General features: G+C 48.8%; 1 protein-coding gene across 3 annotated transcripts in view; it reads left to right on the forward strand.

Moving 5' to 3' along the window:
• The window catches only part of LOC119976786 (plastin-1-like), a 198,577-nt gene that overhangs the window by 168,776 nt on the left and 15,223 nt on the right, over window positions 1-14,578 (forward strand). For all 3 annotated transcript variants that reach the window (XM_038817566.1, XM_038817568.1, XM_038817569.1), the window contains exons 12-13: window positions 1,793-1,907; window positions 10,258-10,391. In XM_038817566.1, the coding sequence (XP_038673494.1) occupies window positions 1,793-1,907; window positions 10,258-10,391 (249 nt within the window). The remainder of the gene's footprint in view (window positions 1-1,792; window positions 1,908-10,257; window positions 10,392-14,578) is intronic.

Genomic DNA, 14,578 nt, shown 5'->3' on the forward strand with positions numbered 1-14,578 from the left:
GATGGGGGTTACGGGTTTAGGGAGATTGGGCCCATGTAAGGTGCTCTTTCAGAGGGTCGGTGTAGACTCCATGTGCCGAATGGCCTCCTTCTGCATTGTGATTCTATAAAGGAGTCACCACAGAGCTCTGGGAAACACTACTTCCCATTAAACCCCTCCCTGTTTCTGTTGTTTGTCCCATTTCTTTCCCAGCTACTCTCTTGGGGTGGGGTGATGATGGTGCATGGCAATGTCAATGAGCAAGTAATCCAGAGGCCAGGCTAATGCACAAATCCTACCACGGCAGAATAATAAAATATGGAATTGAAAGCTAGACCCCCCCCCCCTCAAGTATGTTTTTAGGGAGGGGGGGGGGGGAAAGAGGGTAAATTAGAATGGCCTTCCTTCTGGGTTCTTGCCCACCCTCATCTCGGCAATTTTACGCTGGGGCAGACAAGGCCTCTGAAGCGCCCGTTCTTGCACCAGTTGAGGCCCTTATGTGGTCAATTATTGGCAGCCATTCAGTTCAAGGATAATTAGGGGTGGGCAACAATTGCTAACCTTTCCAGCAACCTTTCCACTCATCCCATGGATAACCTTTCCACTCATCCCATGGATAAATAAACAATAAAAAGGCAGCACGGTGGCGCAGTGGTTAGCACTGCTGCCTCACGACACCGAGATCCCACGTTCGATCCTGGCCCTGGGTCACTGTCCGTGTGGAGTTTGCACATTCTCCCCATGTTACCAACCCAAAGATGTGCAGGGTAGGTGGATTGGCCACGCTAAATTGCCCCTTAGTTGGAAATAATGAATTGGGTACTCTAAATTTATTTTTTAAAATGATCTGCAGACTGATTTTGTATCAGCTGCACATCTGTCAAACCAACTAAATTCAACACTGACAATTGCACATTGGGTGAAAAACTACATGATTATAAATATACAATAAATAGAGTAGAACTTTCAAAAAAAAAAGTTTGGAAAAGGACTTTGAAAATAAATCTCTTATTCTAGACAATTTGACAAAGCTAATAAAATATTGGGATACATCAGTGTAAGCCAGTAAAGTTAATGCAAATAGTGCATAATACACAAATTAAACCATGTCTGGAACACGGGAGTAACATTTTGTTCGCTCCCGATGGGTGTCCCAACCATCTAAATAAAGTGAACAGTTAAAATGGAGTTTAGCACAGTCAATTGGGTGTTGGATCATGGAGGAATGGTCTAGTGTTGGGTCATGGAGGAAGGGTCCAAACTATTCTTGAACTGGGATAGGTTTTCTATTGAATTTGTTTACTTTTCCCTTCACATTGGATCTCACTTTCACCAAATTCTTTAAGGTTCCGCTGACGGCAGGCGTTTCCTGTGTACAGGGTCACATGCTTAGCTACCAGGATTCTAACCTGTACCTGGCACAATGCATCAATTTATAACTGTTGGGTCGAAATCCTGGAGCTCCCTACCGAACCCCATCGTGGAAACATTAGCAAGAACTGAAAGTGTTGAAAGCGAAGGCCCACCATCGCCACCTAAAGGGCAGCTGTGGTTGAGCAATAAATTATGACTGCGTTCGCCACATCCCTCGACCAATTAACAAAGCATTGCACTTCATTGTCCTCTTCACCAGACTGTTAAAAATAAGGAATAAAACAGAATATGGTATACGTGCATAGCAGGTCTGTCAACATCCATAAAGAGAAAAGACTGGTTATGGCAATTTGGTTACACACATTTCATCATTATGCTTGTTTGACACTTGTAAAGTTTACATAAAATGCTTACCTGCTGCTGTTTTGCTTCAACCCAGTGACCTGACTGATGGCTTAGTAATATTCCAATTATATGAGAAGGTCACTGTGCCAGTGGATTGGTACCATGTCAACAGGCCTCCTTATCCACAGCTTGGGGCTAACATGAAGAAAGTATGTTGAATTAATTACCTCCCTTTTAATCAATCTCAGAGCACTAATGATGCCTCTTTTTAGAATGCATGCTGTTTTCTTTGTGCAGGGCATGCATTTATATCATAGATATTCGAAATGTGGCTCATTTGGTAACATTTTTATCCTGTAATAAAGCTGGAAGAAATTGTTCATTGTTAGCCAGTGGGTGAAGGAGGAGACCAGATGTCAATCTTTACTCCATTTTGGATCTATTTCACAAAGCGAAACATCACAAAATGTAATGCAAAAACGTGGTTGTTATGTCAATAGATCTACTCTCAAATATGTGGCCAAAAAAGTAGAAGTAAACTTTTCATCTCCCCTGACCTTGTGTCGACATGTGATAATACTTTAGCCAATCTGTTCCACATGCTGTTGAGGTGGAAACACTATCTAACGCCACATAGTTAAATGAAGCCATGGCTAATCCTCTCATGAAACTAAAGATTCTTCTGACTATTCATTATCTTCAACCTCTCAATTATCTTTCATGCGTCACTTCAAGAAGCCTGCTGTTCTGCTTTGGACAGTTCATCCCATAATATTTTGAGGTGCACGTGTTAACCGTTCCTCTTCCTTTCCTGGGGCCGTAACCTTTCCTTTATAGTTGCACCCACTGGATGATCTTTTTATTCAAATGTTTCAACAACAAAATTTTCTCCCAACAATAAAATAAACAAGGCGTAGAAAAAACAGAAACAAAAGCCCCCCCCCCCCCATACAAAGCAATAAATTAACAACAAAAAAAGTAACAAACGTATAGTTGCAAAAACAAACCCCCTGAACAGACCCATAATCCACCCCCCCCCCCCCCCGGGTTTCTGCTGAGATTGACCACCCTCTAAAACTCCGCCAGGAAATCAAGAAAAGGCTGCCACCGCCGGAAGAACCCTTGTACCGACCCCCTTAGGGCAAACTTGACCCTCTCCAGTTTAATGAACCCGGCCATGTCGCTGATCCAGGATTCCGGGCTCAGGGGCTTCGCGTCCATCCACCGAGGCCTCCTCCCCCTCCTGCATCACCTGATAAGTTGCCAAGGTCCTACCCTCACCGACCCATGTCCCCGAGAGCACCCTATCCTGCACCCCCCTTGGCGGTAGTAGGGGAAACTCCGTCATCTGCCGCCTAACAAACGCCCTAACCTGCATGTACCTGAAAGTATTCCCGGGGGGAGACACCACTTCCCCTCCAACTCCTCTAAAGTCACAAACTTCCCGTCGAGGAAGAGGTCCCCCATCTGCCTGATGCCTGCCCTGTGCCAACTCAAAAATCCACCATCTATTCTCCCTGGTGCAAACCGATGGTTGCCCCGTATCGGGGTCCAGATTGAGGCCTTCACTCCCCCCCCCCCCCCCCCCCCCCCCAATGCCGCCTCCACTGGCCCCAGAATTCGAGGGAAGCCACCACTACTGGACTCGTAGAATACTTTGCCGGGGGGAGTGGGAGCGGGGCCGTCACCTGTGTCTCCAAAGTCGTGTCCGCACAGGACGCCGCCTCCATCCTCTTCCATGCGGCACCTACCCCCTCCATCACGCACCTAAGGATCATCGCCACATTTGCAGCCCAATAATACCCACACAGGTTGGGCAATGCCAAACCACCTACCTCCCTTCCTCGCTCCAGGAATACCCTCCTCACTCTCGGGGCCTTCCGTGCCCACACGAACCCCAGAATACTCTTATTCACCCTCCTAAAAACAGCCTTCGGGATCAAGATGAGGATACACTGGAAGAGAAACAAAAACCTCGGGAGCACCATCATCTTAACCGACTGGACCCTGCCCGCCAAGGAGAGTGGCAACGCATCCAACCTCCTAAATTCCTCCTCCATCTGTTCCACCAACCTCGAAAAGTTTAGCCTATGCAGGGCCCCCCCAGCTCCCAGCTATCTGGACACCTAGACATCTAAAGCTCCTCTCTGCCAGATCCGCAATATACAGCAGTATATCATCCGCGTACAACGACAGCCGGTGCTCCTCCTCCCCCCCCCCCCCCCCCCCCCTCGCACAATCCCCCTCCAGGCCTTCGAATCCCTCAGCGCCATGGCCAGGGGCTCAATCGCTAATGCGAAGAGCAGGGGAGACAAGGGACGCCCCTGCCTCGTCCCCCGGGACAACTGAAAATCCTCCGACCTCCTCACGTTTGTCACCACGCTCGCTACCGGGGAACTATACAGCAGCTTCACCCACTCAATGAATCCCTCACCAATCCCAAATCTCCTCAGCACCTCCCACAGGTAGCTCCACTCCACCCTATCGAAGGCCTTTTCCGCATCCATCGATGCTACTATTTCCGCCTCCCCATCCGCCGCCGACATCGTTATAACATTAAGAAGCCGCCGCACATTGACCATTAGCTGCCTCCCCTTCACAAACCCCGTCTGGTCCTCATGGATAACCAGCAGGACCACATCTTCCACCCCCCTGGACAGTATCTTGGCCAACAACTTTGCGTCCACGTTGAGGAGCGAGATCGGCCTGTAAGACCCACACTGGAGGGGGTCCTTATCCTGCTTCAGAATTAGTGAAATTATTGCTCTAGACATCGTCGGGGGCAAAGCCCCCCCCCCCCTCGCCTCATTCAGGGTCCTCACTAACAGCGGGCCCAGCAGGTCTGAGAACTTCTTATAAAACTCCACCGGGAATCCTTCAGGTCCCGGTGCTTTCCCTGTCTGCATGCTCCCCAGCACCTCAATCAGCTCCTCCAACTCGATTGGGGCCCCCAGCCCCTCAACCCGCTCCTCCTCCACTCTTGGGAACTCCAGCTTGTCTAGAAAGCGGTCCGTCCCGCCCACATCCCTCGGGGACACTGACCGGTACAGCTCCTCGTAAAAGGATCTGAACACCCCACTGATGTCTCTACCACTCCGCACCAGGTTCCCTCCTGCATCTGTGACTCCCCCTATCTCTCTCGCTGCCTCCCGCTTCCGGAGCTGGTGGGGCAGCATCCGACTTGCCTTCTCCCTGTATTCATCACCCCCCCCAACCCCCGCGCCCTCCTCCACTGCGCCTCCGCCTTCCGGGTGGTCAGTATATCGAACTCCGCTTGGATACTGCGACGCTTCCTCAAAAGCCTCTCTTCCGGGACATCTGCATACTTCCTGTCCACCCTTACCATTTCTTCCACCAACCTCTCCCTCTCCGCCCTCTCCCTGTGCGCCCGGATAGATATCAGCTCCCCTCTAACCACTGCCTTCAGCGTTTCCCAGACCACCCCAACTTGCACCTCCCCGTTGTCATTAGCTTCCAAATACCCCTCTATGCACCTATGGACCCGCCCACGTACTTCCTCCTGTGACAGAAGCCCCACATCTAACCTTCACAGCGGGAGCTGATCCTTCCCCTCCCCCAGCTCCAGGTCCACCGAATGCGGAGCGTGGTCAGATATGACTATCGCTGAATACTCCGCCCCCACCGCTCTCGGGATTAGTGCCCTGCTGAGGACAAAACAATCAATCCGGGAATAAGCCTTGTGGACATGGGAGAAAAAGGAAAACTCCCTACCTCCTGGCCTCAAAAACCTCCAATGGTCTACCCCTCCCATCTGATCCATGAACCCCCTCAGCACTGAGGCCGCTGCCGGCCTCTTTCCCGTCTTAGACCTCGAACGATGCAGAGCTGGGTCCAACACAGTATTAAAATCCCCTCCCATTATCAAGCCCCCCGTCCCCAGGTCCGGAATCCGGCTCAACGTTCGCCGCATGAAACCCGCATCGTCCCAGTTGGGGGCGTGCACATTAACCAGAACCACCTGCTCCCCTTGAAGCCTACCACTCACCATTATGTATCTACCACAGCTGTCTGCCACCACACTCGACGGCATGAACGACATGCTCTTACCAACTAAAATTGCCCCCCCCCCCCCCCCCCGATTCTTTGCATCTAGCCCCGAGTGGAACACTTGCCCAACCCAACCTCTTCTCAGCCTCACCTGGTCCGCCACCTTAAGGTGCGTCTCCTGGAGCATGGCTACGTCTGCACCCAGCCCACTCAAGTGCGCCAAGACCCGGGACCGCTTCACCGGCCCATTCAGCCCCCTCACATTCCATGTGATCAGCCGAATCGGGCGAGTCCTCCCCCGCCCTCTGTGCCGGTCAGCCATGACCCTCCCTTGGCTCACCACGTGCCCACAAAACCCCCCAGGCCCTTCCCCACGGTGGCAGACCCTCCTCCCAACTCCCCCCATCAACAGCAGTTCCCCTTCAGCCCCTCCAGCAGCAACCCAGTACCTCCCCCCTATTCCCCGCCCCCCCCCCTCAGCTGCGTAATCCCTTCCATCGTACTTCCGTAAGCCAGCCGATTCCTGCTGACCCTGGCTGCTCCCGCCACCCCAATGACCCTCCCCAGTGCAACACAACCACCACTCCCCCCACCCAGTGCCGGTCAAGCCCGCTGCTCCTCCAGCACGGGAAGAAAGCCCGCACTTCCATCTCGGACCCTGCCCCCGACCCGACAAGCAGGAAAAAGAAGGGCGCATGACCCAGCGGGCCCGCAAACAGCTCCCCAGCCCTCCACCAGTGAAAAAACAAGAAAGCACCAAAATGAATACATAAGAGCCCCAAAACGCGAAAAAGCAAAAAAAAAGGCAACAAGACATTAACAACCTCAACCAGAAAAACGAAGGGGTACCACAGAGGACAAAGCCTCCGGACTATGTACATCAGTCCCCAGCACCCCAGTCCTCAGTTCGAGCCCAACTTCTTTGCCTGGACGAAGGCCCAGGCATCCTCCGGGGAATCGAAGTAGAGCTGGCGATCTTTGTAAGTGACCCAGAGGCGTGCCGGCTGTAACAGGCCAAACTTCACCCCCTTCTTGTGAAGCACTGCCTTCGTCCGATTAAAACCAGCCCTTCTCTACGCCACCTCCGCGTTCCAATCCTGATAAATCCTGATCTCTACATTCTCCCACTTGCTGCTCCTCTTCTCCTTCACCCATCTCAGCACACACTCACGGTCAATGAAGCGGTGAAAACGGACCAGCACCGCCTAGGCGGCTCGTTCGGCTTGGGCTTCCTCAACAGCACTTGATGGGCACCCTCCAATTCCAAGGGCCCCTGGAATGACCCCGGGCCCATCAGCGAGTTCAACATCACCGCCACATAGGCCCCCAAGTCCGAACCTTCCAGCCCCTCCGGGAGGCCCAGGATCCGCAAGTTCTTCCGACGGGAGCGATTCTCCATCTCCTCCATCCTCGCTAGCCATTTCTTGTGGAGCGTCCTCATGCGACTCCACCTTCACTGCCAGGCCTAGGATTTTGTCCTCGCTCTCCGAGGCCTTTTGCCGTAGCTCCCGGATCTCGACACCCTGGGCCGTCTGAGTCGCCATGAGCTTGTCCAGCGAGGCCTTAAGCGGTTCCAAAAGCTCAGCCTTCAGCTCTCTGAAGCAGCTCCTGGTGCTCCTGCTGCTCCTGCGCCCACTGCTGCCACGCTGCTGGTTCCCCGTGCGCCTCCATCTTGTTTCTCCTGCCTCGCACCTTTCTCTGCTCCAAAGCCGATTTTGTAACCGCTCCGCTCCTGATCCAGTCCATCCACCGGCAGATAAGCTCAGTGGATGTGTTTCCACACTGGGAAAAGTCCAACCAGCACCACAACGGGCCCTTAAAAGAGCCCAAAAGACCGGAAATAGCGGGAGCTACCGAACGTGCGGCTTAGCTCCGCATCACCGCAACCGGAAGTTCCCCGCTGGATGATCTTGAAATGCCGCAATCATTGATTCCACCACCTTTATTGATATTATGGAATGTCCCATTTGTGGCATCAAAGCTGCTGGAAATGACTGTTTATGGTTTGGTAGACTCCAAAAGGGGGCCACTTTCTGAGACCTGAACCCTAGTTAAAACCAGATGTGACACCTCATAACAACCCAGTAATTAAAATGTTAGCACTGGGCAAGGACCACACCCTGTTTCATCCTTGGTCGGGATGTAACCTGTGTCCATACATCTGCTTCGTTCTTCCGCTGATCTTTAGAGCCAGACTCCCAGTACATGGGTGGGTAATCATAACTTGAATATTTACACTTGCTTTCAGACATTCTTCAGAAAACCTACTGGAATTATAATCTTCTGTCTTAAAATTCCTTTTCTTGGTTTCCAATATTTGCCTTTCTCTGTTGTCATTTTAAACCTCTCATTGCCAATAGGTGAAGGAGAAAACCAGAAATCAATCTTTCGATTTATTCACAAACGGAAACATTACAAATATATAGCTCCCACTGCCAGAGTCAATAAGTGTCTCTTTATACTCTTTTAAGTATACCAATTTCAAAAGTGTTCACCTCTTAAAGCGGCACTGTAACAATAATCTAAGTTTTAAGAAAAACCTATTAAATTATTTAAAGTATTGGTGTTATGATGCACCCCTGTGGCACCAACCGGTTGTTGAAAGAGATTCTCTTTGTATGTACACAAGTAATTATCTAATGAGTGCTACAAACTAGCATACACTTGATCTTTATTTAGCCAATTAGCATTTGTCCTTGCTGCCTGAGTGATTTGCGTCTTAATTTTCTCCCCATCATGGAAATGTTGACTCCTGGGGGAGTACAATAGCAGAGGCACCAGTTCCCCTCTATCTGGGCCTGGAGGTATCACAGCTGAGGCAGTCCTGTCTTCACCATCAGGGTGCTGAGTAGAAATTGGAAACGGAAGCTCTAAAGCAGGGGTGGGCAAACTTTTCCGTGCAAGGGCCACATTCAGAAATTCACAATTCACAAAGGGCCGCATAGTATATTAAGTAAAATAATTACTTCACCCGGTTATGATTCTGGGCGCCTCATATAGAGCATAGAACAGCACAGAACAGGCCCTTCGGCCCTCGACGTTGTGCCGAGCAATGATCACCCTACTCAAGTCAATGTATCCACCCTATACCAGTAAGTAACCCAACAGCCCCCCCCCCCCCCCATTAACCTTAAAATAAAATTTAAAAAAAAAAAAAAAATTTTTTTAAAATTTTTTTTTTTTTTTTTAATGACTTGGTGGGCTGCAGAAATACCTTTGGCGGGCCGCATGCGGCCCGCGGGCCGTAGTTTGCCCACCCCTGCTCTAAAGTATCTTTCCCCCACTGTACTCAGCCCGCTCCTTTTCCAGCTGAATAATTTTAAGGCTGATTCCTGAGGGACACCACTGCTGCCTCACGAGAATCTTGGAATTGGTGTTGGAAAATCTAACCTTTCTCCTCAACTGTGTGGCTCAGCTCCACAATACATCTACCTTCACTCTGGAAGCCTCTGATTCATCTTCGTTAAACACATGCAGATCATAGAGCTGATGTTCTAGTCAAAATATGGTAACGGCGGTGTTTACAAATCACTACAATACATTTGCACCACAGAATATCTCCTCCGTGTTAATGGTTCTAAATAAACTAGATGCCAATCATTTTGTTTTTATGATAAATAATTAATAATGTGGAAAAGGATAAAAGAAATCTCGGATTTGCTGACATAAACTCATTGGGGGAATTTAATTTGTCTTGCAGCAGCAGGTCGGGGGGGAGGGGGGGGGAGAGGTGGCAAGGGGATCGCCTGATTTGGTTCTTTGGCCCATGGTTGGAGGTCCCCCTGATGGCTGGCTGGAGGGGGATGGAGAAAACAGGCCCATTACCCACCCGATGCCTTCAGCAATGATGCCTCTTCTCCCACCTCCTCACTGGGGTCTGCCCAACTGGCCCCAGCATGCCCAGCTCCACTTAATGGAGTTCTGGACCCGCTCCATCTTTCTGGTTCTGGCCAGATGCAGTTCCAGCAGCGGCCACTGCCCCTGGTGATGCTGCGGGGACTGAAGAGCTGCCAGCCCTCTAATTGACTGGCAGCTCTTGGGAGACTGGATTCCTACCCTTATTGGGACGGGAATCCTGATGCCAGGCAGATCATTGACTGATGGGTACAGCGTCGTGTTGGGGCTCAAAATAGCCACGGCCAGGTTACCCCCGGCATCCTGGCCTGATGTCGCAACCCCTCAGCCGGCTTTAAATTCGGCCCAAGTGTTCATAGAAATTCCACTCTTTGGCCTCTGTTATCATAAGCCCATATTTCAGTGACAAGATTTTAAGATCCATAGATGGTAACTGAACTGAATGAAAATAACTTCAGAAATGTTACTTTTTGAAAACAATAAACTTGCAGCAAATTAAAAATAACTGTGTGTGTGGTGGGTCCCCCCCCCCCCCCCCCCCCCCCCGTCCCCCCCAACACACACACACACAGTTTGGCTGTGTACTAAAAACCCAGTGAAATCATTCTGTCTCATTCCTAATGGTTGAATCAGAGACTGATTTTGTACATGCTTTGCGTCACAAATTAATCTGACACATGCTCTCGCTGGTTTTAGCTTGAAAACTGCAACTATGCTGTTGAATTGGGCAAAACAAAGGCAAGCTTTTCCCTTGTGGGTATTGGTGGGCAAGACTTGAATGATGGCAATCCAACACTTACACTGGCACTCATCTGGCAACTTATGAGAAGGTAAGCGAATCTCCAGTTGATGCAGTGATGTAGACTTTTTAAAAGATTTTTAAAATTCTTGTGTTCCCTTCTTGGCAATATGATCTTTCAAGCGTCCAATTGATTGAAAATTATACAGAAACATCAAAAGAGTTAACGTTGTTCTGGCTAAGCTCACTTGTTTTGAGAAATGTTCTTTGGCAAGATGTTGGGATAGAGGTAATAAATAAAATCTGATTTAATGTTACTTGGAAAGAGCTGATAGTTATTCAAACGTTTTTTTTCTAGAATACAAAAAGGCAAACAGTTCTCATTGTATATTATATCTTATTTCTTGGCCTCCGTATCTCAAGAGAAAGTGGGTGCACGCCAGTGGGTCACTGATTGGTTTGGCAGCCTCTGGCTCTCTCTCTGTGGTCTTGTCTCTCTGTGGTGTTGTCTCTCATGTCTTGCCAGCGGTTGCGTCTCTTCTCTTTGCATCTTTTCACACGCTCCTTCACTGCTGTCCACCAGCTGTGGCGATTGATGGGAACTTGCTTCCAACGCTTGTGGTCCACGCTACAGGACTTCATTTCATGTTTGTAGGCGGCTTTGAAGTGAAGGGACGGGCGACAAGTGGATCTGGTGCCAGTGGCTAACTCGCTGTACAATCCATTCTTGGGGATCCTGCCAGCATCCATGCTGCTTACATGTCCAAGCAATCCCGAGCGCCGCTAGCTCAGTATGGCGTCAAACCCAGCTGCTAGCTGACTCTGAACCACACGCTAGCCATCTAGTCAACAGGGCCAACTATTCATGTTCTTTTCAGGTATCCACCCCCATTTCCTAAGTCGGTTCCATATATGCTCAAGACATGGCTGTTATTGTGTAAAAGTGGTCCCCTGACTTTTGCCCCAAAAAATCATTCATTTCTCTTGTATTCGTTGACCCCAACATTTAGCCCAAAAAAAACAAACTCTTTGTCCTTGTCACTCGTTCACCACTGAAGTCCAATTCGCCCGGTGCAAACCTACTCATTGATGGAATTACGGAATAGCACGCCTGTGAAAGTAGTGCTTAACTCCCCATGTCTGCGCACGTCATTGTGTAATGTCCAGGCTACCACCTCACTGAAACTCTCTGCATTTCTGCCAAACCCTCTCTAATATGGCAGCATGGTGTCAGGAAGGAAGGGCAAATAAATAGCCCAGCTCAAACACACAGGCTGTTGAAATTGCAAAGCAGACAAATAATTGCACAGCAGTTCGAGAATTCAAGACATTGGGTAAAGAGTTTGGTTGAAGCTTTCTGCGCAGTTTGGGCAGATGCCTAAGAATAAATGCACAGAGGAAAGCCTAGCACATGGCAGCAGATGGAAGATGAAGTTGCAAAACAAGTCATTTGAGAATCGCCAGAATGGACTTTCGGTTTCTCAAGGGTCTCTCTGAGGCTTCGCCCTGAATCAAGTGAGACCATTAGCCATTGCAGATTTCAAACCCAGCCCTGGTTGGTGTTTCACGTTTATGAAGGCAATGTTTTGCACTGCGACGTAAGACCAGGATTTCAGAGCATCTCCCAGGGTAACTTGATGACAGGCTCTTATCGCATTTCAGAAATTTACAATCAAATATCGACAAAAGATTAGATAACGATTGGCATGTACAGGGAACATGGATCAGAATTCCATAAATTATGACATGCCAGCCAGTCAAATGGTGAGAAACGTAGGCGAGAAAACCCTGTGTTAGTGAAGACAACTGGCCATGAAAAGCATAGACACACAGTTGTGTTGTTGTGTGTATCTGACGAGACAACGCTCAAGTCAATGGTGATATTCAAAAGAAAAACCCTCCCAGAACAGCAATTCCTAATAGGAGTAGCCACCCACATAAAGGATAGATGGATGAAGATTGCTTGAAAATACAGCTGAGCAAAGTTTGGAGTTTCTGACCATGAGGATTACATAAAGAAGATGATCTTCTTGTCTGGAACCCGTTCAGATCACATCTTGTTGATGATAGTGTTGCTGTAGTTAGACCACAAAACAGTGACATTGCAGCAATTCCCAGTGGCCTAACCAGCCATATTGGATGTCTCTCTAAATAAACCCTTCAAGGATCGCATGAGAGAAAAGTGAAATGACTGGATAAGTGGAGAGGCAGCATATAGCCTCCATCATTAGCCACTCTGTTTGAATGGGTTGAAGGGACCTGGAATGAAATCTAAACTGAGATTGTCTTGGGATGCCCAATGCTCTTGATGGAACAGAAGATTGTTTGTGGAATGATATGGCTGATGCCGATGTTGTTGATTATGTATTTGACGATGACGTTTCAAGAGCAGACTGGGGTGCATTATTTGGTTCTGAAGATGAGGCAGAGGATTTTTTTAATGGATTAAAAAAAAACTATATTGAGGTTTTATATTTTAACAAATAACGCAACAGGAATAGTACAGCCAAGTAAAGGCTCGACATAAATGAATGCAGAGGGGAAGAGGAGAACAGCAGTACAACTGGGTCAATACAATCATTAGACATAACCTGATACCTCTGATAAGCCCCACCAGTGATGAACGGAAAATAGGACAAAGCCATGAAAACAAGTGAAATGGTCCACACCTTCCCACGCAGTGATTGCTCGCAATTATCACGAGAGTTCAGGATTCATTTTCACGCCATGTTCGGGCGCGTACCAACAATAATAATAATCTTTATTAGTGTCACAAGTAGGCTTACGTTAACACTGCAATAAGGTTACTGTGAAAATATGCATCTCCTTCAACTCCAGGGCCAGAGGCACCAATGGCACGCCACCATCTCCTTCCCTCGGATACCAGACCTGTCTGTACCCCTGCAGGACTCGATCACGGATTCTTTAAATCCACCCATAAAATAAATCAAAGAAATTCACGAGAACCCCAGTTCTAAAAGGATGTTATATGTGTGGTGATATGCATCACTGTAAATACACAAGGGGTTAATGTAAATACACTAAAACTAAAGAAACACTAGAGGGAGCACCAGAGACATCAGAGGGGCTGGTTTAGCTCACTGAGCTAAATCGCCGGCTTTTAAAGCAGACCAAGCAGGCCAGCAGCACGGTTCAATTCCCGTACCAGCCTCCCCGGACAGGCGCCGGAATGTGACGACTAGGGGCTTTTCACAGTAACTTCATTGAAGCCTACTCGTGACAATAAGCGATTTTCATTTTCATTTCATGACGCACAGATATTCAACCAATAGGTCAGTAAGATAGGACACGACCAATGGGCAGTCAAGACACACCCAGAGATGACACTACCACAAGGGGGCTACCCATATAAAAGGACAGGGCACACATGCTCTTTCTCTTTTCCACAAGCGATACTCAAGAGAGGTACAGGGGAAGATCAGGAAGCATCACACCCACCGCATGGATTAGAGCAGACTGGTTAGTTTTTTTTTGAAATATTTTTATTCTCCTCCATTTTCACAATTTTTCTCCCGAATTTTCACCCCCCAACAACAAACAATAATCAACAACAAATATGTCGAACCCCATAACAATAATAACGATCCCATCCTCCCACCAACCCCCAAACATCAGTCCGCATGTTAACATAAACAAATGCCAAAAAGGAATCGGGGATTACCCATAGTCATCTTTAACATACATAGCCCCCCTCCTCTATAACCTCTCCCAACTCTTCCTCCCACTTTGCTTTGATCCACTCCTTTTCCAACATAGCTCCGTATACCACTGACACTCTCCCCTTCTCCAGTCCCCTTGCCGCCAGCACCTCCTCCAACAACGTGGAAGCCGGTTCCTCCGGGAAGCTCTGTATCTCCTTCCTGGCAAAGTCCCGAACCTGCTTATATCTAAACACTTCTCCCTGCTCCAGCCCGTACTTCACTTCCAGCTCCCTCAATCCTGCAAATCGACCCCGAAGAAACAAATCTTTTAGGGTCTTAATCCCCTTCTCTTTCCATTTCCGAAAGCTTCCATCCCACCTCCCTGGCTCAAATCTGTGGTTCTCCCGAATCAGCATTTCCCTTGACCCTGCCCCCAACCCGAAGTGTTGGCGAAGCCGTCTCCAAATCCTCAATGAAACTATTATTACCGGACTCCCTGAGTATTTCCCCGGAGCTATCTGGAGCGGCGCTGTTGCTAGTGCTTTCTGTCCCGACCCCCTGCACAAACTCTCCTCCATTCTGACCCACTGGGAATCAATCCGCACCTTCTCCACAT

The sequence above is a fragment of the Scyliorhinus canicula genome, chromosome 13 (genome assembly GCF_902713615.1).
Source record: "Scyliorhinus canicula chromosome 13, sScyCan1.1, whole genome shotgun sequence".
NCBI lineage: Eukaryota > Metazoa > Chordata > Chondrichthyes > Carcharhiniformes > Scyliorhinidae > Scyliorhinus > Scyliorhinus canicula.